The sequence below is a fragment of the Astyanax mexicanus genome, chromosome 12 (genome assembly GCF_023375975.1).
Source record: "Astyanax mexicanus isolate ESR-SI-001 chromosome 12, AstMex3_surface, whole genome shotgun sequence".
Taxonomy (NCBI): Eukaryota; Metazoa; Chordata; class Actinopteri; order Characiformes; family Acestrorhamphidae; genus Astyanax; species Astyanax mexicanus.
The window spans coordinates 28,872,090-28,896,238 of NC_064419.1; the positions used below are offsets into that span (position 1 = coordinate 28,872,090).

Sequence of the window (24,149 nt, forward strand, 5' to 3'; positions counted from 1 at the left end):
GCTTATCGATGCGTAAATTAAAACTTTTTTGTTGCTGTTTATAATGTATTTGCTATTAAAAATACATGATTACCGTAAATAGAAATAAATTTAATAATATAAAATTAAGTAACTGTCTTACTAAAATGCTGATGTCAATAGTTTTTTTTTTAATTAATTAATTAATTTGTCTGTTAATAACAGGATATACAGCTATTTATAGATATATGTTTGAGTAAAATAACCATGTTTGTTTTAACTCTATAAACTACGGACAACATTTCTCCAAAAATCCAAAAAAAATATTGTCATTTGGAGCATTTATTTGCAGAAAATGCGAAATGGATAAAATGATAAATAATGCAAATAAAACAGGATCAAATTCATAAAAGTTTTAAGAGTTGAGAAATCAGTATTTGGTGGAATAACCCTGGTTTTTAATCACAGTTTTTATGCATCTTTTATGTTCTCCTCCACCAGTCTTACACAAGGTTTTAATTTGGTATAATCAAAGAAACTCATAATTTTAAGTGGCCTCTTATTTTTTTTCCAGAGCTGAGCTGTATTTTTCCTATATTGTAAATTAATACTCCAGGTTATGAAGGACCTGCTGGTAACTCTTCGTATTTCTTTTGTAATGGTTACATCTATGCTGTGCCTTTAAAATATGGTAACTCTTTTTTATATGTGTGTATGTATACAGGGGTCACTCCCATGAGAGTGTGTTAGTAGAGAGTGACCCCAGGGAGGAGAGGGTAAGCTTGTACATCTTAGTGTAGACTCTCTAATAGTAACACAATAGTATTAAGAATTCCATGCTTTACTTTTTCCTTGTATGAATGAATTAGTATCAGCTGTGTAACCTGGCTTTGTTGGTCTGTATTGTAAATAAGCTATAGTCCTTGTGTAGCCCTGAGTATGTGTCCCGAGTGCTAAACGCTAACAGCTAACTACACACCTGTACAGAGACTCCAGGACCAGAGATTCTTAATTCCCCGCACTAAAGGAGAAGTTAGTGTGATCCAGTGTTACACGGTCCTGATGAGAGCCAGTTTCATCATAAAGCTTTTGATGGTGTTTGCAACTGCACTTATGGATGAGTTCTTAAAAAAATCAGATTGACTATAATCTTTCTTAAAGTATTTTTCCCCTTTAATTAGTTGAGTATTTCTTGCCATAATATGGATTAGAACATTACTCAAATAGGGCTATTCACTGTATACCAACTCTACCTCTTCACAACTTTACAACTGATGCTCTCACATTAAAAGAGCAAGGAATTCAAGGCATTAACTATTGAAAGTTTTGAACAGCTGTTAACTGAAAGCCATTCCAGGTTACTCTACCTAATAAAGGTGACTGAGAAAATCCTGCCAAGATGGGCAAAACTGTCATCTAAGCAAGAGGTGCCTACTTTGAAGAATCTAAAATATAAAACATATTCTGGTTTGATAAACACTTTCTTGTTTACAAAATAATTGAATATATTTTCTCCATAGTCGTCTGCAACGCAAAACATTTTAAAATAATGAAAAAAAAACAACACTGAATTTAAGGTGTATCCAAACTTTTGACTGGTACGGGCCACTTGCATATCTGGAAGGTAAGCCAAAATGTGTGTGTGTGTGTGTGTGTGTGTGTGTGAAAGAGAGAGAGAGAAAGAGAGAGAGAGAGCATGTGAATGTGGAATAAACTCATTGGTTCATTATTTACAGCGTTATGTATACTGATTTAACAATATTGTACTCACTAACATTCAAATATTGTAAAGCTATTTTAACGAACTTCCAATTTTATTTCCTCCTAGTGTTACTTTCCAAATGTTTGTGTGATACAGTTATTTATATTTATGCAAATTATATTCAGCAGAAGCTTTCTGCTGCTATGGTGTATACATCTCAGACTGGTTGAGCAAATCTTGCTTACATTTTATTATAGAGAACACGATTTGTTTGTACAACTCTGGTATTGACCCAGAAATAACTGCACAAGAACAAAAGCCTAAGGTAATGCAGGAATTCAAATTCAAAATGCCCCATACTAGTCTTAAAATGTTCTTTTAAGAATAACACCAACCTGTCCAGGTAAGCCTAGTCAAAAGCTGAGTAGTCCAAAACTAGGCTTAATTCCGATCTGGGAAACTGCCTCAAAAATGCGGTATCTCTGAGGAGTGGTGGGGTTGGGGTGAGAAGTGGCTTGTTGTCATTTAAAGAAACATACACTCATTCATACTGATTGTTTTGAATAGGGCTGTTTGGACAGGGTGACAATGGGTGGTGCTTAATCTTTATGATATTTTGACTAAATCACTACAATCATTTTAAAAATATGCCAGGGAAATGTGTTAACTTGTGAAAAATGTGTGTAATATGTAACCTTTAAATGTTCTGTGTAATAAAAGAATTACTTTCTATATACAAAGTATATGATTTATATTTATTTACATCTATTTATTAGAATTTTTAACTTTATTTCTTATAGCTTCGATATCCAGCTTACTTAGTAATTCTACTATGTGAAATATCCACAACAGATAACACAATTAAAGGAAAGCAAAAGCAAATTAATGATACTGAAAGAGTCTTTTAATCAAGTAGTCAAATGTTACTGTCCATATCATGTGACATCATGAATCAGAAAATGTTGATTTAAATAAATTTGATTTAGCACATAACAATAGATATGTGTTTTAAACCAAACCATAAAATATTACATTATACCAGCACAACAACTGCTTTCACAAGTATTGCTAAACATCAGATATATAAAATACCATACGGTAGCTTGAGGATGTGATTGTGACTGTATTCATGATGCACAAATTCACTCATAATTTAATAATAAAAATCTCACAGCACTTTAAATGAACCAGCCTGTTTTATAAGACAGGAAAAGGACAGCACAAAGCAACAGTATTGCAGTTGTTTAAGTACACTTGTATACAACTGCTGCTACAGCAGAAATACTGTAAACAGAAAGTACAGTGCAGTAGACTTAGACTTACACTGTCCAAAAGCATGTAAACACTTAACTTATACAGAGAAATAAACATACTCAGGACTGATACAAGAAAAAAGCAACACAAACAAATAAATAAATATCAAAGAATGTAACAGAACTGCTTTGAATTTAAGACTTTATAAAGCATCCATACCATTAAAAGCATACAATTCCAGTTATACACGAAAACCAAACTCATTACAGGCAGAAACCTATTAGACACAACCACAAAAACACGTAAACTCTCTGCTAGCTGAGAAAAATGCTTCATAAAAATGCTTAGGTGCCTAAAACATTTTCAAAATACTGTATATATGTATAGATACACACACACCAATCGTACATGCCATTACATTAGTACCACCAGCCTAATATAGTTTGTTTTTTGTCAAGGTGTCTCAGATTGTTACCTATTTTTCTTTTATTTTTAACTTGCATCAACTGCCTAATATATCCACTGTTTGATAGATGTTACTGTAGATAAAGATAATCAGTATTATTATATAATCTGTCAGTGGTGCTAATATTATGGCAGATAATAGTAAGTAAGCTGAAGTTGTGAATTGTAAAAGCAACCAAAAATTTAGAAAATAAAAAAAAAACTATATTGATGATGTCTTAAATAGAGAGCTCACACTAAATATTATGAATATTGTTATGCATATCTTCCACTATCTAATATTCTTACATGGTTTAAGGCCTTTATTTTTTTTACATCGTGTAAAAATGTAATGAACAATAAACTGACAGAACCAGCCCAAAATGAAATTACATTACATTAAAGTTGGGAAGGTTTTTCTGCTCCTATAGTTAAAGAAGATATAGTAGGTTCTTCAGAAATTTATATGAAATTTCCCAGTATTAATTAATTTATTCTAAGACTTGAGGGTTATGAAATGAAAAGAAACAGTGATGCTCTATTCCAGGGAAGCTATTAAGCTGGTCTAAGTGCTTTTGGGCACTTCTTCAAACCAGTGTTTCCATACAGACTTCAAACTTCAAACAACCCGCACTGCTGCCAAAGTAATCCACACTCCACATATTCATAAATAATAATAAAAGTCTCGGAACAGTGTTCTGCAGACTGTCTCTACAGCCTGTGCCTCCTCTCGCAGCCCTTAAAGCTAAAACAAACAAATCCCCTATTACCATATTTAGAGCTAACTGTTGTAGTAGTTGTACACCACTTTTTATGTACTGTACTATTTTCCTGGAGTAAGCATATTATATATTTGTGCGAATTTTGCTTAAATAAAAGAAATAATGTGCTCTGCACACAATGTAAAAAGTATATGAGTGTTGTGGAGCAGCATACTGTATAACTTATATCCACTGCTTCCAGTTAGGAGTAGCTGCATCTATGGTTGAAGGTGCTAAGTTCAAAACATTTACCCAAACATGTTACAATTGGGTAGAGGAACACCAGAACACACTGTCCCAGTGAAAGCGTGAACCGAGTGAACCGAATGCTTCATTTCCTTGTTAGGTAGGCTCTTAGGCTAATGTCTTTCTTGACAGTGCCACAGCACCTGCCATAAAATGCTAAGTTCAACCATACATATCCACCCTGCACTATGTCTTCAAAAAGACATAAAAAAACATCAGAGCTGTTCATTGAAACTACATTCTATTTGAGTGTTTGAAAGTATGTTTATCAATTGGCTTATTTCCTAAGTCCAGGGAGGGTCCTCTTCTTTGGAAGGGGGTGAATACAATTTATATAGTGCCCCTCAACACTTTGGTCTTTTTCTGTGTTGTGTCAAAAACTAGTTAGCTATGCTAAACAATAAACAATACTAAACAATACTAAATAGCTTGTTGGAGGTAGATTAGCATAACTAGTCTCTTTTATGATCAGTGTCCACATTAATGGTTCTCAAACAATTCATCAGGGCTCCTCCAGATGGTCCTGACAACTTAGTAAAAATGTGGATGATTCAGGTTGCCCCCTATAAACATCTAAGAACCACAACCTCAAACTATCACACTTTCACGACAATATGAACCAATATGCATCGAAAAGCTATCAAAAAACTCTTTAGAAAGACCAGATCAGGAATAGGCACAAAAGTAAAGGCTTTTTAGAGGCTCAGTAATGTAAATGATAATAATGTATAGACTTCTATCACTCCAATTCTTTCCTTACAGAAAATCAAGAAATACCGTGAGTGTAAAAATACATTCACATCAATCTTGACGTCAAAATCTTCAGGCTGGAGACTTGAGGCAGGACAAATCACATCATCTTGCAGCAACGGTTCTGCTTCTTGGCCTGAAGAAAACAGACTTGAATCAAATTATTCAAGCATTTGACAGTATAATGATCATCCATCCAAGACAGAGGCCTATAAAGTGTAAACATAATAATGCTGAGCTGTATGAAGAATATCTCTGATGGCTCTGGATGTTCGCTGCAGACACTAAAACATTTAGGGACTGGTTAGGGTGATAGAACGATCTGATATGAGTGATAAACAAATCTGAATAAGGGCAGGTACCAGTTTCCTTGGTAGCCATTTTCCCAGTTTGTAATGTAATTAGGAAATGGTAGTTAACAGGACTGGTGGAGGTCAAGCTGAGGTCTGGAAGACCATAACACCTTCATAGAGAACTGCTTGTTTAACTAAAAACAACTAAAAAAAAACACCTCCAAAAGATTTAGCATACTGTGTACAGGTTCTACATGCATAAAAGAAAGATGACCATTAGCTGCATAGCATAAACTTACAATCAATTATGGCCAATGTTGTCTATTTTGCAACTGGAGTCTGTACAGTAAAGACCAGAGGCAGAGCCCATTTTTAGGCCTACACTCACATTCTCAGACTACCTTTATTGTGCTGTACGGCCTAATAAATCACAGGCAAAGCATTTTTTGTTCTGAATAACCATTTTGTCAAGTAAGTGCACATTTTTACAGTAAATCACAACATGATTTACATTTCTATCAAATTACAAAATCAGAGCTTAGCACTGTTTGCTGCAGTCCAGTGCAGTACAGTTTAACTTTCAAGCTGCTGTAAGAGATTCTACATGCTTGGAAAATGGAAATAAGAACAATGAGGACCACATATTATACTGCAACCAGCAAACAGAGGCACAAGACCTGAAATGCCTTTACTTTTAAAAGACGTTATGCTGTCTATGCTTTTCTACACTCATTGGTTGAGTTCTCATAATACACAGGAAAACATTTAGGGAGCATTTATAGTGTTACATTATGTGTTTTAAGACATCACAGTGCAATTCAAACCTTACAGTTTTGTAAAAGGCCTTGGAGGTTTGTCCAAGTTCCTCTGACTTCTGAACCAGATCATCCAGCTTCTCTCCCCTCTCTAACAATGACTCCATAGTTTTGTGCTTTTGGGAGACATTGCAGACAGACAGACAGGCAGACACATACACTTAAACTCCACATAGTTAGCCAATAATCAAATCAGAAAAAAAAAAAAATAATAGTTCAATGGTTTTCTCATGGCTGCTGGTCTTGGATCAATATTTTTGGATAAAACGTCTAAGCCATGTTTCTCAGTCCATGTTCTGCCTCCCCCTTCTCTGCATTATCGACTGAATCCTTTTGGAGTTGCAGTTGGTGTGTCAAAGCAGTAACCACTCAAATATTCAGAGCAAGGTGCCTCCAGAACCAGGACTAAGAAACATTGGTCTATGCAAGGAAATAAAAAAACTTACCAGAATGATCTTTGTCTCGTCAACTTCTGCCTGAACCCTGGTCAGTGCATCAGCTTCTCTAGGGTTCTGCAGGACATCAGTTTAGACAGTTTCACAAAAAAGATTTGATTCAGCACAACATAATTGACCTAATGCAATGACTCACCTTACACCATATACTAATATAATTATTATACAATTTAACAATTATGAAATGCATGTTAACATAAATAATTGGGGTCTGGAAGAATAAGAGAGAACTTTCACAGAGAAATAATACTGTGGGATAATTAAGCTGGTGCACTCTTCTACTGTGCAGCAGCACTTGCATTAACATGACCTTTATTGAAGTGACAAAAGAAGAAAACCTTGTTTGTATCCTTACCACAAACATAAAATAAGGAACAGCTAGGCCAGTCTGATTAATTTTTCAAACAAATAATTTGACCTGAGGTAGGTGACTGCATAATGGGAGAAAACGGTGGCAGAATTTATGAGCAGAGTACATCCACAACTGTTAAGCACAGAGATTTGCCGTCAGTGACACAGAGAACATTTTACTGGTAGAGAGAAAAATGGATCCAACTGAATACCATAATTCTGAAAGCATAATCACATATATCATTAGTATGAAATGATGATAACTGATAGATCTAAGCTTCTATTACTTGTTAGGTACATTAGCCTTGGGTTGAGGAAGGAAAACTGTGTAAACTGGTAGATTCCCTACACCAAACCATGCCTATGACTAAAGTGAATAATTATGTATGTCTATCTTCATGTAGTACATGTACCTGGTATTTGTTAAGGTACTCCTCTAGCATGGTAAAGCGGATAGTCTCTGGAGTTCCTGTAGGCCACTGTCTGTCATCCACCTGCCTAGAGAACTCGTCCAACACCTAATGCATCATCATAAAAAATATATGTGGTTAAACTATGCACACTTGTGCCACAGCCAGGTCTAGAGAATTAACAAACACAAATGCATTTTTCACTAAGCTACAGTTGCACAACAGTGACATTTCATAGTCATGTTACACACCTTCTCGAGCAGTGAGAAACACACTCGCTGTGGATACTCTGTGTCTGCAATGGCAACAGCAGCCAGACCATCGTCCCATATGTGCACATGACACATATATTCTAATAAATGAAAAACGCACAGTTAACACAGAATAAGTCTATGCAAAAAAAAGTCTAGAATGAAAAGGTATAGATAGCTAAACAAGTACAAGCTGACCTTTCTCGCTGACTGAAGCTCGACTGCCAAATGCAGAACGTTCCACTAACAGGCCACAAGTGAACGTCATGAACTCCTGAATACTGTTAAATACATGCGCATGTTATTAAAACACAGCAAATATAAGGAACTGCTTTAAGCTGTTCTAAACTTTACTATCTATCTATACATGTAGGCACATACACAACATGGGCAACAATTTGTAACACTGGCTATACACTGTTTCTTCTAAAATGAAGAGAAGTATATGCATTGTAGGTATAACTTTCTCTACTGTCCATAGATGGATTTCTACTAGGTTTTAGAGAATTTCTGTGAGGATCTAGTCTGAAGAGCAATGCCTGGTTTTAGATTTATCCTGAAAATTCAGCTAGAGCCCCAGTGAATGTGTCCAATTCCATCACCAGCTCACCTAATTTAACATCATTCAGCACTAATTTACCAAGTCAGGTGTTGACATGATTGATAACTGTAAATAATACTAGACTCTCATGAAGAAAGCTTTGGAAATGTTGTAATGCACAAATTGAAGCATGACACAACTACCTGAATAAATGTTATTTGAATTTACTCTTTTTATTGTTTTATTGAATAAAAATTGTATGTATAGGGACCTTTCCAAAGTAACTTTCACAGTTACCTACATTTTTAGACAGCACTATATATACACAACTATGGAAAAATTAAGATACCAGTTCAGTTTCTGAATTAGTTTCTCTGATTTTGCTATTTATAGTTGTATGTTTGTATGTTTGAGTAAAATGAACATTGTTGTTTTATTCTATAAACTTCGGACAAAGTTTCTCCCAAATTTCAAATAACAATATTGTCATTTAGAACATTTATTTGAAGAAAATTAGAAATGGCTGAAATAAAATAAATAACTCAATTGATGCAAAGAAAACAAGTACATATTCATAAAGTTTCAAGAGTTTAGAAATCAATAAACTGATCTCCATCAGTCTTACACACTGCTTTTGAATAACTTTCAAGCAGTTCAAGCTAAATTTCAAGCAGTTCAGCTTGGTTTGATGGCTTGAGATCATCTATCTTCGTTTTTAATTTGGTAAGATCAAAGAAACTCTGTATATGCACTACAAACCATTCACTGTGTGCTATACTATAATTTTGGAATATAAGAACGTACCTGGATCTTTGAAAAAATCCAAATGAGGACAGTTCGTAAGCCGCCTTTAGCAGGTTTGATTTGGCCTCTCCTTTGTAGAGGACGCTGAGACATAAGAGCTTCATTATGCCTGTATGAACACCTGCAAAACAAATCAAGAACATAAATAGGCTACACGAGACACAATTTGTACACAATTTTTGCATTGTTGTGTACAACTTCCTGCTGAGCAGAAGTCACTTTTCCGCGTAGTTTGTCCGAGCATTTTGTCATTTGCCATTTAGAAAGCATGAAATTAGATTTAGAGCAGAGCTGCATGATATTGAAAAAAATGACACTGCAATACATATTCTTGTTGTGGTATATACTGCAATTAATAAATGCAGGATATTTGTTTACCACATTTCACCAGAAGTCAGCAATCTTATATTGCATATATATACACACATATATAAATATAGGGTCAGAATGCACCAAAATGATTTTTTTTGTCTGAAGTACATAAATAAACATTTGGCCAAAGGCAGAAAAACATTTTTTTTTTAGAGTTTTTATAATTTTGTCATTTTTTTCACCATTATTAAATTAAATATCCCACATTTCTTTTACTATTTTAATAGTGTTTTAGTGTTTCAATGTGTCACTTAATTTTGGTTGCAAATATATAATTGCATCCCTAATACTGGGTATTTTTAATCTGTCTTTGGTACATAAATCAAAATGCTGAAACAGTATATGGTGCTCCTAGCTACTTCATAATAAGGGTTATTAGGTAGATTCAGTAAGTAAGAAATGTTTTTGTGGTACAAAATATACTTTACATACTAATACTTTTCATTACAGAGGGAGTATTAATCCTGCTGAATTCGTATGGGTAGTATTTGAATACTACTTTTAAGGATATGTCAATCCTGATGCAAGTGTGCTGTAATTACACGAATTGCTATAAATCTTATGTAATGTACAAATGCCTTCAAATAAATGCTATTATATTTTTAACATATAAACCATCAAGACGTGTACAGTCCTGTAAAAAGCCTTGTTGCCAGGAAGTCTTTCAGAAGGCGGCACCTGGAACTGGTGGTGTGGTGTGCAGAACAGCTGATTTACTCATTGTCCTCAAACCCTGACTGAAGACCATTCCTTTCAAAAGCACTCAATTAAGCACTAATCTCACTTGTTGGTTGCGCTTAAATGCATCTTTGTAGACACTGAAATTTCCTTTTCAGCACCACTGTCGGATTTCTATATTTCTATATAATATCAGTTGCTTATTGCACATCTTTTGTATATTTTTGTATCAGTGCTTTGTATTTACCTTTGTCAAATCTTAAAGGTATCTAGTCTGTTTACTTTAGCCAGGAATGTTTTATGAGTGAACAAATAAACACACGCTCTGAATATTTTTAATAATTAAAGGTTCACTGAAAAACTATTTCCTCAGTTTAATAAATAAGTTCCTCAATATAATAAATTAATTCCCTTAATTTTATATTTTTTTCCCTCAGTTTAATAAATATTTCCCTTCCCTCAATTCAATAAATAAACTTAAACTTAAATAAGAAAACAGTTTATTACATTTTTTAATGATAATATAGCTATCTCTATTAATTTATAAATTAACATGATTGTATTTTTCTACCTTAAAACTTTAGATATCCGTAGCGTCAGTTTTAGTTTTCAGCGCAGTTTTTCCAGTGCACGAGATCGCGAGACCGGGCGCACTGTAGTGCAGATTGGGACACAGCCCAGGTTGTGTCTTCATCCGCTTCCTCTGTTCCACTGACCGTCGCTGCACGAGACCGAACCAGAACTCAGCGGTTCACGTGACGCCAGCAGCTCATAAACCAGATTCCCGGGTTTAAACCGGAGTGTGAGCAGACTGCTGGACCCCCGCACTCACCTGAGAAGATTTAAAGCAGGCTGTGAGCCGGAATGTCGGAGTTTATTCCTCCGGAAGAACAGCGCTTCCCTTTAGTCCTCGCGACGGGTTCCTGGTATCCATAGTAACCGCAGGTAAATGGTCGGTAAAAGAAGCGGTACCGGGTGGAAGCGGCGGGACTAAAACTCAGTTCCACCCTTTTTTCTACTGTTTACAGAGTCATACAACAGTTTAAACACCCCCGGTAAAAATACCTGTTACTAATGATGGCAAAACGAGGCTTCATGAACCAATGAGGCTTTACCGACTCAAAGGTTCACCAAAAGGTTCATTACCCGAAGCCTCATTGACTCATTCTCACTAGTGACACCTGCTGTGTAAATGATGTATGACAGATTAAATTAATCCTAAACCAAAAATCCTGGAATGTCTATGTATAAAAATAACTATTTTTGCCACGTGTCTCAATGAATATAAAATTGTGTGTTTACATGGTAATGTTATTATTTGAGTGATGTGATGGTGAACACTTAAAATAAATACATCACTGATGTTCACTGAATGCAAGAGTGCTTATGGAACTGAAAGACAGGAAACTGCAACAGATGGAACAAATATAAAAAAAAAGCTTTTTAAAAGTGTTTTTTTTTTTACTGTAAATGTCAAGAGGTACATTGTTGCTGTTAAAATGCATTTTCCAATAAAGGGAGTACTTGCAAAACTGGCTATAATTTTTATGTTAAGGCAGTGGGAGGTGGTGTCTGCAGCTGCTGAAAGTAACTAATAAAGTAACTTGTAAAGTAACTTAGTTACTTTTAAAATAAAGTAATCCATAAAGTAACTAAGTTACTTTTTAAAGGAGTAATCAGTAATCGGATTACTTTTTCAAGGTAACTATACCATCACTGCTCACAGTAACAGGTAGTAATGTGACATTTAAAGCGATGCCTCGGAGCCTGTGTCTAGCAAAAAGGTGCGTGTCAAAGGGACATTGATTGCCCCTTTGACATTGGTCAATCAACGATGTATTTATTTTAAGGGTTCACCATCACAACACTCAAATAATAATATTTCCATGTAAAACACTTTTGTATTTATTGGCAAAATAGTTAATTTTATACATAGACATTCTAGGATTTACTGGTCTAGGATTTAGACTGTCATATGTCCTTTTGCACAGCAGGGGTCACTAGTGAGAATGAGTCAACCAGGCTTCGGGTAATTTACCTTTTGGTGAACCTTTGAGCTGGAAAGCACCATTGGTTCATGAAGCCTCGTTTTGCCATCAGTAGTCATTAAGTGCTTAGTCACACTCCTTACAGTAAGATTTGTACAGTTGTAGGCACTTTTATTTGGATCTCAGTTCTTGTTGTGGGATTATTTTCTTCCTGTAAAAGTGGTCTAGTTCTGTGATAAATTGGAGTAACCATTCTCTTATCATCTTTAGCTTGATTACAGACCAGTTGCTGGTTTTAAGTTAAATTTAGTCTTAGTTATCATGCACATTCTTCTCCATTTTCTTCTTTGCCTTTACTTTTCTTTTGCCAGTGTAACTTGTGCCACAGTTTTTGAGATATTTCTATTTGAAATAACAGTTGTGTGAGAAGTGCTTATATACATACAGCTTTTATCTTTTTTTCCCTTTTATTCACTTCTATTTCCTGTAGGATCCCATTTTTTTAATGCACACCCATCTATAATTTCCTTCTGCTCAACAGATACACACCATTTTGTATACACTATTTCAGGGCAGGACCCCAAGAACAAATTCACTGTCATTTTTGTTTATTTGTCATTTTGTTTATCTGTCACTCTTGTTTATTTGGCGTTTTATTTTCATTCCTTATTACTACCATTCATTTTTAACCCTACCAAATCCCAGTTCCCTCACCTTTACTCATCTATTTTATTTTATACCTATTTACTCCAGTTTACTCATATTTATTTTCACACACCCTCAAGCCATAGGATTTCTGTCCCAACAGCCACCAAACTTCATGTACTCCAAGGTCCTAATCATAATGACCCACATTCAGGTGTTTGTAATTTTTTCCATCCCTTGTTCCTATTACCCAGTGATGCAAATATTTGTGTCTCCTTATGGAAATGCACTTTATAGTTTAGTATGTATTTCTAATAGTTATGGAAGCAGTTCCCTCTGATTTTTACATATCTGAGGAAACTGAGGAACTGAGGAAACTACAATGTACATTTTAATAGCTTCCTTCTGCTTTGTGGGCATCATTTTGTCTCATTGTTAGCTGTGTAATGTTGGCACAAAAGTATAAGAGTCTGTTCAATAAAATAAATATTTAGACACATTTTTTATCTCACATGAGCTTTATTTACAATAATTAGGCATTTTACATGTGTAGTTATATCTGCTATGTAACATAATATTTAAATTAAGTTTAGTTTACCACATACAAACACAGTTTAAAATGTAATAAATAAAATAAGCAAAAAGTGTCAGTTGCCTGTTGACAGTGCCATCACTTCTCCTGTTCCCCAACCAACTTATCAATACAATAAAAGTCACCACAATACAATAAAGACAATGTGTAAAACACAAAGCAACTATCTACAATGTTGTCCATGAGAAGAGAAATTTTGGAATACTTTTTCTTCAAAGCAAATCATGTTGCTATTTTAGATATGTACATGCATTTAAGTAGTAATATATTTTGCATGGAAAAAATATATAGCATAAAAACATCTGTATATATATAAGCTTCTGAAGGTATATCCTACATAAGAGACTGTAGTTTAAATATCAAACATGTACAGCAGCATGGACTGTGCGTTCAAGACCTAATGCCAGAAATGTGGCAACAGCTGTGTGCTTTACACAGCAAAGCCTCATTCTGAAGAAATGCACATTGTGTGCGAAGGGAGGCTTAACAGGGCCTCTTCAGGTGAGCTTTGCTCATCATTGCGGTTTAGCAGTGATCCTGGAGTGCCGTCTAGCGTTCGAGGCATCTCACAGAAGTCTTTCTCATGGTGATATCATGCAGGCAGCCATCTTGCAGGCCACAGCAGAGATGAGTGCAGCTCCTCGGCCGCTGCCTTCTTCGGACTGGACGAAGGTGATCTCACACTTAGGGGTCAGCTCCCACACGGCCTTGTGAAACCTTTCCTGGAAACTGAACCAAAAGATTTGGGAATTAGCACTGGTATATACGCCTACCAGTCAAACCAAATTACCATTCAGCTCTATAGATTTTTTTTCTATAGAATTGTAATGAAATAAAACATCTCTTACTGTGGGTGAAGTTTATAGACTGAGCCGTCCACTCCCACTGTGATCTTCAGCTCTTCCTGGGAGCGGCGCTCCCTCATTAGATCGATGACTCCGGCCAGCCCAGCTGCACACATGTTGGCGGCGCGTGTGGACACACTCTCACAAGCCAGGCGAACAATATCACAGTCCAGCTCGGAGGGTAGGACGCCAAAGGAGCTCAGGATGTTATAGATCTGCTTCCTGTCCCCTGTGTCGCTAAAGAAGGAAACAATAAATATTAATCTTCAAGTCCTGTAGATCCTGTAGGCCATTGTAACACTGTTAACCCTATAATGATTTAGATGATATTTTCTTTTATGATTGACATTTAGGATTTTCACATACCTCTCAATCTGGGAGACGAAGCGAGTCTCAAAGCTGCCCTTTGTCTTCAGCATCTCTGAAGCTTCACCATTAAAGAGCAGGTCTTCGTTCACCAACTTCACCAACACCAGACGAACCAGCTCTCCCATGTACTTCCCACCAATCAGCTTCTCATACCTGAGAACACAGCAAAGAGAAAGATGATTGGTAATTATCAAACAAAGGATTGGATAAATCATTCCAAAAAACATCTAGTGATAAATGTATCTTGAAATAATTAAACGCTAATTTCTTTAAATAACACACCACTAGTCTTAGGACAGTGTTTTTAACCAAACCTCCCCAAAGTGGGCCACATTTGTACTGTTGTGCCAATTATTTTTTTTGTGTGTTTTGCAAAGTAAAAAATTTAAAACATTTTTTAAAATCAGGACTTTTCTGCAACTTTATCTGCGAGTGACACATTGACTGAATACGAAATAACAATTGATAGTTTGTTCTCACAGAATGTGGAATCTAATGGTTAAAAAGTTCACTAGCCCCATGGGACTGCATCTGCCAGGATCCGCATTGAAAACTTGGTGGTGTTAAATGGGTTAATGGGCCTTAAGGGGTTAATTTTACTTTCAGTGAGGTCAAATTCAATCCACTTTAACCCTGTAGGAGTTAATAACACAGATGATTTTAACTGTGCACTGTAAACACCCATTAAGCTAGCCACATCGCTAATGATCTGCCGCGGCTGCCATTAATCTCCCAGTGCGCAGTCCGCCACTGACGTGGCTACCTCTGCATTCGCAGAAAAACAACCCTGTCACCTGGAGACCGCACAAGAGCCCCAGACGGGGCTTTCGAGCCAGATCTCAGGCTGGCTGGGAACGGGAGCAAAGATATAGTGTTTGTGCAAAGATATAGAACAAGATTGATGGTGAGAGGGGTGGGGTGGGTGATGTCATAGTTTGTACTGACATCACAGGTGTTATAGGTTAAGTGTATAGAGTGGCAGCTGCATTGCTTTCTAAGCTTTAGGAATGCATGCAGGGTGGCAGACAAAGTAACATTAACTGTATCACCAATATGCCTCATCTCAATAAACTTTGCATCTCAATTTTGATGTTTTATACTTCTTGACATAATGGAAATTTTAAGAATCCAAAAGTGTCAAAAGTCTGTGACAAATGAACCAATAGAAATGCTTCAAAATGTCTTGGAATAAAATCTTTTTATGTGAATTCCTGCAAAGTTGACATTTAGGATTTTTTAAATACCAAACTAATCTGTGTAGTATAGTTAAAGCACTGTAGTGTCATTTTCAAACTTTTAAACATGCAAAATATGGAAAATGTCATTTTTTCTTTACCTTAGAATTAAAAACTACTTGCAAAAACAGTGCATTGGTTTGCTTGTAGTGCTCATGCACCCTTTATTCTGGTTAGATTACAAAATGTATTGTATTAAAACCACTATATCACAGTCAATCGAATTTGACTTTGGTCCAAAATCTTTTCTAGCTCATTTAATTTGTAGGTTTTGCAGGTTTGTTGGGCCCCTGTCTGTTTAAGTCTGGTTTTATATAGGGTGTGTTGGCAGACTTACAGCTGACGTCCTGGGTTAAGCGAGGACTCGTCCACCACTCGGTCATATTCCAGACGGAAGTCCTCCAACTCTCCGCAATCTCCGAATGCACCCCACTCCGTATTCACACACATCCGCCCCTCATCCCCTTCCACCAGCTCCACCGTGCACATCTCCTCCATATAACAAGCATTACACCCCGTCCCTAAGAGACAGCGAGGGAAAGAGGGGGAGAGTTCCACATTAGAGAGAGTGACATAATGGATTCATGACTTGTTTTTTTCCTGCTTCTACCATCAAAATAGTCCGTGTTCCGGTCGTAAAGTTTATGTGTGTGCTATAAAGCATGTGTGTTTTTGGTAGTGGATGATTATTATTATCTCCTTACCCACTATCATGCCAACCTCGCAGCTCCGGTCCTCATAGTAACAGGAGATCATAGTGGCCACTGTATCGTTCACCATAGCAACCACGTCCATCTCGAAGTCCTGCAAGGAATATATATATTTTTTACTTTATTGGTAATGAGGTGTAATGAAGGTTATAGATACAGGATTAAAACAGGCTGGTAAATGATCCAGTAGTAACTGTTGAACACTAACCCCTCTTCTTTTGATGGCGTCTCTGAGCAGGCCTACGACATTATTGCCCTCAGCTCCAGAGGCCTTGAACCCTTTAGTCCAGTTCAGGAGAATTCCCTATTGGAAACAAACAGAACACACTTAGAGGTTAGAGTAATGTGCTTTAACATCGTAAATGAAAACCAAAGGCAATCAATCTTATTATGGCCCATATATTAGCATGTTATAAGGGTTTGACCTATATTTGACCTGTTTTTTTTGTTTGTTTTTTTTTCCTGCAAGGCTTTCTCTTACTAGGCAACACAATTCTAGGAAGCACTCATTCCTGCTAGATGTTTATAGCACATCCTTGGAAGCTCAGATATGTAATCTTATAACATAAACTGTAACATTTGATATATATTCTATGGATTTGGCCTTTTTTTATGAACAAAAAAAAATGCACTTTGTAAAAGTAGAAACTGACCTTATCTAAGTCCTCATGGCGGACTGGGAAAGAGAAGGTGAAACCCAGAGGAAGTTTCTTGTGTTTGATGTGATGCTTGTCCAGGAAGTCAGATATGCACTCAGCAATGTAGTCAAAAAGCTGCATATAGAAAGTGAAAAAAGAGTTTCAGTGAAGATCCATATAAACTGAAGTGAACATAAACTGAATTTTTCAGTATTCATTTTTAATGACTTCATTAACATTAGTGCTTATTTTTAAAATGAAAATGAAAGCTAGACTAATGGCTACTTGTCCACAAATATTAATTCATCATGCACTTACCATTTCTGCAGTCCCGGTCATGGCATCCTCAGGGATGGAGTACATGTGGTGCTTTGTCTCCACCTTCCAACCTCTCTCCTCATCCTCACCCACTTTCACCAGCATCACCCGGAAGTTGGTGCCACCCAGGTCCAGTGCCAAGAAATCTCCCACTTCTGAAAGCACAGACAGTAATTTTTTTTTACTAATGAGTAACTAATAATTATATATATATATCAGCTTGATGATGACTTATTTTCATCAGTTCCATTTGGCTTTGCAGTGGCTGCTGCTATTGTTTTTAGCTAAGGTAACACACTGTTTTCCATTTTGTGTTAGATAAACAGGCTAACACAGTATTCATACAGCTTTATACAGTGTCCACAGAAACCACAGAGGCATCTAATTGAGATAATAGAACATCTTAACATGGTTTGAAGTAAATGTGTTAGCTAGCTTAGCCTATTAGCTGCAGTGCAAACTAGCTAAAGAAGTGAAAGTTAGACCACAAACATGTCTTGTTTTTTTTTGTTGAGCACATTTAAGGTAAATGGGCAAATGTGTGAATTTAACCACCCCCAAAAAAGGAACATCAACTATGTTTGTTTCACCACAAAGCATAATTAATTCTGTTTAATTTAATTGATCACAGTTTAAAAAATAAAATAAAAACCTGTGTATAGGTTTGTATTAGACTGTGTAATGGCATATGTGTAACCGTATTTACTGTAATATACTGCATTATAAAAATATATAGATTTTTTTTTTATCATATCACCCACCCCTAATTAGATTATGTAAAGATCTTTGCCAACTGCCCTTAGCAATAGATGAGTCTGTATCAGGGCAATAACTACTGTATGTTGGTTTATTGAACACCCACCGCAATTATTGACTTTGATAAGCAGTGTTTGGGCACTGTTGCTTAGCATTTACAAAATCATCCAGTCCAAGAGTCTTGGTCTAAATTAACAGTTTAAACAGCAAAGGCTCACATATTAATCCTGCCGTAATTTCCCTATAACTGCATGCAGTATTTATAAGTCTTGATATGTTTTTTAATAGTTTTTAGCAAACATTTGGTATTAAAGTTTCACACAATGATGACATACTTTGTTTAAAAAAATTGTTATTTATACTCTCATTTTACAGTCTTCTGATAACCAAAATTATTTTTCTCTATAGTGTCACCAACAAAAAAAATAGATTTAAAGTGTTTTAAAGGATTGACCCATATTATTTAGAAACAGTATCACTTACCAGAGCCTTCAGGTGTAGAGCGAACATAGGTGGGTAGCATTTTAACACTGGCCTCATCGTGGGTCTCCAAGCGCAACCCTCTGTTCATCTCTTTTTGCATCCTCCTCATTACTTCTTTTAAATCTTCTTTGGTCATAAGAAACTCTGAGAGGATTTGGTCCACCTGTGCAAAGCGAGAGAGCAGGTCCACTATTACTATAACAATTCACAATAATGACTTATAGTTTGAACTAATTATGTTATATAAAAATGTTAAAGCTTGTTTAAACATTATACCAGTAAAACGAATGGGGTATTAATAACACAGCAGCTTTTTAAAAATCCTTTTCAGTTTCTTAACCAAGTACAGTGTAAGCTACACTATGAACAAGTCTATCTGTACTGAATCTATCTGCGTTAATCTCCTTCAAAATGCAATTGCTTCAACTACGGATAAAATTCTTTATTCATGTGAAAAGTATAAATGCACACATTTCAATAAAGCAAATAAAATGTAGCACTGCTTTCAGTGCATCACTAAAGCTTCTTTCAAACATTCTTACCATCAAAACCTTCTCCAGCACTGACTGGTAAGCACTCGGCATTCTCAGCATCTGCTTGCGGAGGGAGGCAGGGCACGGCATCTTTGCGAGTTTTTTTTTTTTTTTTTCTGAGCAATTTCGTGACTGTGTGAGCGATTGAATGAGCCGGTGTGTGTGTTTGAGCTTCAGGGACAGTCTGCGCTCCTTTTATGCCCAGAGCTAGGATGGGCAGTCCATGTGATCAGTGCCCTCTGTACACACACCCCCTCCTAATTCGAGTACACACACACACACCTACGCACACAATCATCTTGGGAGTCAAGGACACCTAACATGGTCACCTGCTGTAACTTGGACATGGCCTTCAAGTATGAGCCAATGTTAATAATGAATTATAGCCTATCTGGGTCGCACCCTAATGCAGTGCAACCCTTTTTTTTTTTTCTATATGATCCCAAACAATGCTGAAGCTTTTAGCCAAAACATTGATGTGGCCAATTGTACTGAATGTTACTTACTGTGTGTAGTAATGAAAATCTAGCCTATATAGCAATATTGGGTGTTCAGTTATGTCTTTCTTTTCTTGGGAAGTCATAACACACAACTTTATTAGAAATTAAATGCTGTGTAAAGAGTAAGTACATGTAAACAAATGCAATGATTTGCATTTAAACATGTAAAAAAATGCAATGATCTCATAAATCCATATTTTTGAGCACCTTCAGAATTAGACATTTTATCATCAGCCCAGAGAAGATGGTGGTGCTTCTAAATTGATATGACATATAGCTTTCTATTTGCTTGATAAAGCTTTAACTTGCATTCATGGATTGCATGACAGACTGTGTTCACAGACAGTTATTTTTGTGTTCCTAAGCCTGTGCAGTGATTTTAAGCACAGAATCATGCCTGTTTTAATGCAGTGCCATTCTGAGGCCCTGAAGATCACCAGCATCCAGTATTGACAACCTAGGCAACTTTGTAGGCATAGTTTGTTGCATTTTGGTGAATCTTTGCTTCTGCTTCCCAGTTGCTAATTGCTCTAATTGTGGTTGTTTTTTTTATTTTGTTGTTCCAACTTTTTTTTTTTTTAGATGTATTGCTATGAAACTAAATTGTAAATGTCGCACTTTCAGCATCTGATGCATGTTCTACTGTGAATAAATTATTAGTCTATTAGTCTATGAGATTTGCCAAAAAATAAAATTCTGTTTTATTTCTTTACATTTTACAGCTTCATTATTAATTTAGTGTCTCTGAAAGCTTTAATATGTCTTTTAACTTGCCAAGGCCTCTTATCGACCTGTGAGCGATCATGAATGACTACACTACTTGAATATTCAAATAAATACAATGACCAAAGGTAAATTTGAGAAAAAGTGTAAAGATAAGGCATTCAACCCCCACATCACTGTACCAACTGTAAGCATGCTCTGGGACTGTTTTTCTGTCAGCAGTGTATGGACAATGCATAAAATATTAGATCATCACAGCAGTGCTAATATTACACGTTATAGCATGCGATTATTGCGATTATATCACAGTTCTATTATCTCTGTTTATTTAAAGATTTTGAGTTAAAAAGAATGAGAAAATACGATCTGTTTGGTTATAAAAACAACAAGGTAAAATAGTTCCATCGTTGCCAAGTTACCTGTATGTGGTAATACATGGAGAGCTTAGGTGTATACTGTGAGCTTAAAGCTTACAGTGCATTACCAGCTGATAACGGCACTCATAGAACACTTCTTAGCCAATCACTCTACAGGGTTGGAACTAACTGTGGTATAGTTAATATTAAATATACCATATCTGCCAGAATTCTGCCTGAAGTTTGTTGATGGCTATCAAATCTGTGGTTCAAAGAATAACTTTCTTTGAGACATTAAGCCAATTAGCATTAGACCTGCAGTATGTATTTCTACCACTGTGTGTATTTTTGCATTTTGTATTTTTGCTCTTTAGTTGATTTAATAAAATCCTGCCAAACTGTACATCGTTTCATAATGGCCTCACTGCAGATTTGATCTGTAACTGTATTGCAAAATAAGCTTGGCACAAATTCAGGTAAGAATGGATTCTAACTGGTTGAAGTTAAATTTAGAACTGAAGAGTTCAGTGATTTTTCTAAATTTAGCTTAAACCCATATGATCCTGAACTCTTTCTATATTTAGGGGCCTTTGTTTGCACGGACAAACAGTTGTAGCTGATGTTGTAACACTCTTGTAAGTTAAAGTCTAAACGTTCAAATGCCTGTTGCAAGAGGTTAAAGAGTCCAAAGAATGTGGAATGTGGTGGATTGTCAAAAAACTGCATTTTGCTGGTTAAGTGCTTAAATAAAGTACCAAATATGGAGAATATGCAATGTACATCTAAAAAAATTCATATGCAAGACAGACCTTATAGTAACAGTCTTATAGGGTTTAAATAATCTGTAAAATGTAAAAAACAAATCAATTCAGAACTTAGATTTTATTGGTTCATCATTTCATTCTGCTTACTTGTAAAGTATTTGTCAATGGAACCATTTTTCAGTCATTTATTTTGTAACATTGCAGTAAGTAAGAGTAAATTTACATTAATAATTCTAGTACTTTTCTACCACATTTTGCTTGCCCAGCCACTTTCCCAAGATCCTCCAGGGCAGGTCCTGCATCTTTCCAACTCCAATGGAGGTACTGTTATAGAGTAGGGCTCCAACTAATGACTATTTTGGTAGTCGACTAATCTGATGATTATTTTTTTGATTAGTCGATTAGTCAGCGATTATTTCTGCCATGTTCTCCATCTCTAAAAACAATAGAAACAGCTGAAAATAAGATTTAAAACCATTTAAATGTCTTTTTTTAAACATAAAACATGCTGACATTTAGAGAGTACAATTATAATCTGTTGTGTTTGGGTACTTTTGGAGACACAGACTAAGTTGAGTGTAAACTGTGTGAGTGAGCCATTTACCCATCTCCCATTGCACTTCTGTCCCCAGCCCTTTGTGTAATGCAGTATAGTTACTGTCACAAATTAACAATAAGTCGACAATGAAATTTGTAGTTTAAATAATCAACATTGTTGATTATATCGACTAATAGTTGCAGCCCTTTTATACAGAAACCTTGCATCTTCATTTTTGTTTTCTTTCACTTTTTTCCAGTAATATGTGGTAAATCTGGCAGTTGTTCTTTATATTGTGCCAATATTTCATGATGAATGGGCCAAAAAAAAAATTTTCCCAACTTACTTAAAAATGAAATCTCTTATATTGCATTCAGTAAAAAGCTGGAAGTTTTATTCTTCTCTTTTTGCAGTGTTTGAGTGTGTTAGAGAGACTGACAACGATTAAGAGAGGGAGAGAGCGACAGACAGACAGATTTATTTGAATTTTTATAACTTTTTTATCAGTCCGCTCTATCTTACTCCATCTTATCTTTACTCTGCAGGTGATAAGCTGTGTTGATACATGGTCTGATAACCTTTTTCTTTTAGTCATGTGACCAACTGAGGGATAATAAATTCCAGACACAATTCCAAATTAGGTATTGATGTCCTGCCGGTTTAATTTCTCTCCAGATTTGATAACGGTTTATGTTATCATATCATGTAATTTTAATTTACTAGTAATTACTTACACACTGAAAATAAGAAAAATAAACTAATAAATAAAAGGGATTGTGTATTTTATTAATCAGCATATGCTGTCATGTGAAAACTTTAGGACAACCCAAATTTAAACATGCTGAAACATATTGTCACTGTACAACGAAAAAGAGATATCACCATTTTTGTCTTTGAATAATTTTTGAATACACAAATTAGCTGCAGTAGCTGCAGATGAGTCTGGGAAGATCTTAAAATATATCTTAAAACTATTAGAAACCCATTACACTGTCCACAAAGTAATTTACAAGTAAAATGACTTGCCAACATGGCCAGATCAGGCTGTCCTAGCCGTTTCAGCACAAGTGCAGAGTGCAAGACATGTAAGTGAGTCTCTCACTATCCTAAAATGTTATTAAGTGTCAGTTTTGCCAGAGAACACCTAAACAATAAGCAGGAACAATGTGCTTTGGACAGAAGTATCCAAAATAGCAGAACACATGTTTGGCACGTCACAAATCAGCTATGAATTATTTATTGTATTGAAAGGTGCTTGGGGACATTTTAAGACCATCCATACAAATACTAAAGATACTGAAGAGCAGCTGAAAGAATTCTGCATGGAGGACTAGGATAAAAATCTTTCTCCAAGTCAATGTCAGAGGCTGGGGTGGTTATAGAAATGTCAAATTGAGGTTATTTCCACCATAGGGGGAAAAAAACACCCGTTAGCGCATAGGGTTAAATAAAATATAAAATATTTCTTTGTTATATACATGTTACAACTTTTTTTTAGTTTGTTAGTTAGTGTAAGCTTTGTCTTTTAACTCTGTTCAAATGAAGTTCAAATATCCATATGTTTAAATGTGTTCAAAAATACATAGTGGGGTGTTTAGAGACAATATGAATTCAGTTGATATCTTCAAAACATTTAAATTATAAGCACTGAGAACGTTGCTGAGAATTAAGTTGAAAGTGACACGTGTAACGAACACTTCGACCCAAAGTGTCCCCCCACTGCCCACCTACATCAGGTGGCCTTATGTTGTGACATTGCAGTTATCAGTGCAAACACATTCCTTTTTCGGGATAACTTGCAAGGTCTTCCGTTTCGGGCTATTAATAGCTCGGTCATGCAAAGCTAAAATTAGTTTAGTCAAACTGAACACTCGGTCAAATCCACAGAAACGCTCAGTTCAGAGAACGTCAATAAGATCAAACATGACCTTAATGCCATAAGTAAATGGTCTGTACAACAATTTTTGCACATTTTTGTCACAATATACAGTTCTAATACAGCAAAAGATTCCGCACATCATACATTTTAAACATTTTTAAAAGATTTTTACTGTTAAAGCAGTATGTTTTG

The 24,149-nt window shown here is 35.8% G+C and overlaps 2 protein-coding genes across 3 annotated transcripts; both read right to left on the reverse strand.

Annotated features, from left to right (window-relative positions):
• Nucleotides 1-2,549: 2,549 nt before the first annotated feature.
• Nucleotides 2,550-11,450, reverse strand: LOC103039216 (synaptobrevin homolog YKT6). Of its 2 annotated transcripts, none has more exons than XM_007234212.4 (8): nucleotides 10,918-11,450; nucleotides 9,036-9,156; nucleotides 7,889-7,971; nucleotides 7,691-7,791; nucleotides 7,443-7,547; nucleotides 6,670-6,735; nucleotides 6,238-6,339; nucleotides 2,550-5,251 (listed from the first exon to the last, which is right to left on the reverse strand). In XM_007234212.4, exons 2-8 carry the CDS (start codon nucleotides 9,137-9,139, stop codon nucleotides 5,216-5,218), a joined length of 597 nt encoding a protein of 198 aa, XP_007234274.3. In that variant the 5' UTR covers nucleotides 9,140-9,156; nucleotides 10,918-11,450; the 3' UTR covers nucleotides 2,550-5,215. The 2 variants fall into 2 exon arrangements, with proteins under 2 accessions (XP_007234274.3, XP_007234275.3); XM_007234213.4 differs by lacking the exon at nucleotides 10,918-11,450 and adding an exon at nucleotides 10,657-10,907.
• A 1,767-nt stretch (nucleotides 11,451-13,217) lies between these two features.
• gck (glucokinase (hexokinase 4)) lies at nucleotides 13,218-19,369 on the reverse strand. Its single transcript, XM_007234214.4, has 10 exons — nucleotides 19,207-19,369; nucleotides 18,665-18,827; nucleotides 17,426-17,580; nucleotides 17,123-17,242; nucleotides 16,678-16,773; nucleotides 16,464-16,563; nucleotides 16,097-16,280; nucleotides 14,522-14,677; nucleotides 14,159-14,392; nucleotides 13,218-14,039 (listed from the first exon to the last, which is right to left on the reverse strand). The coding sequence occupies exons 1-10, from the start codon at nucleotides 19,285-19,287 to the stop codon at nucleotides 13,892-13,894; spliced, it is 1,437 nt and encodes a 478-aa protein (XP_007234276.1). The 5' UTR covers nucleotides 19,288-19,369; the 3' UTR covers nucleotides 13,218-13,891.
• Nucleotides 19,370-24,149: the final 4,780 nt, after the last annotated feature.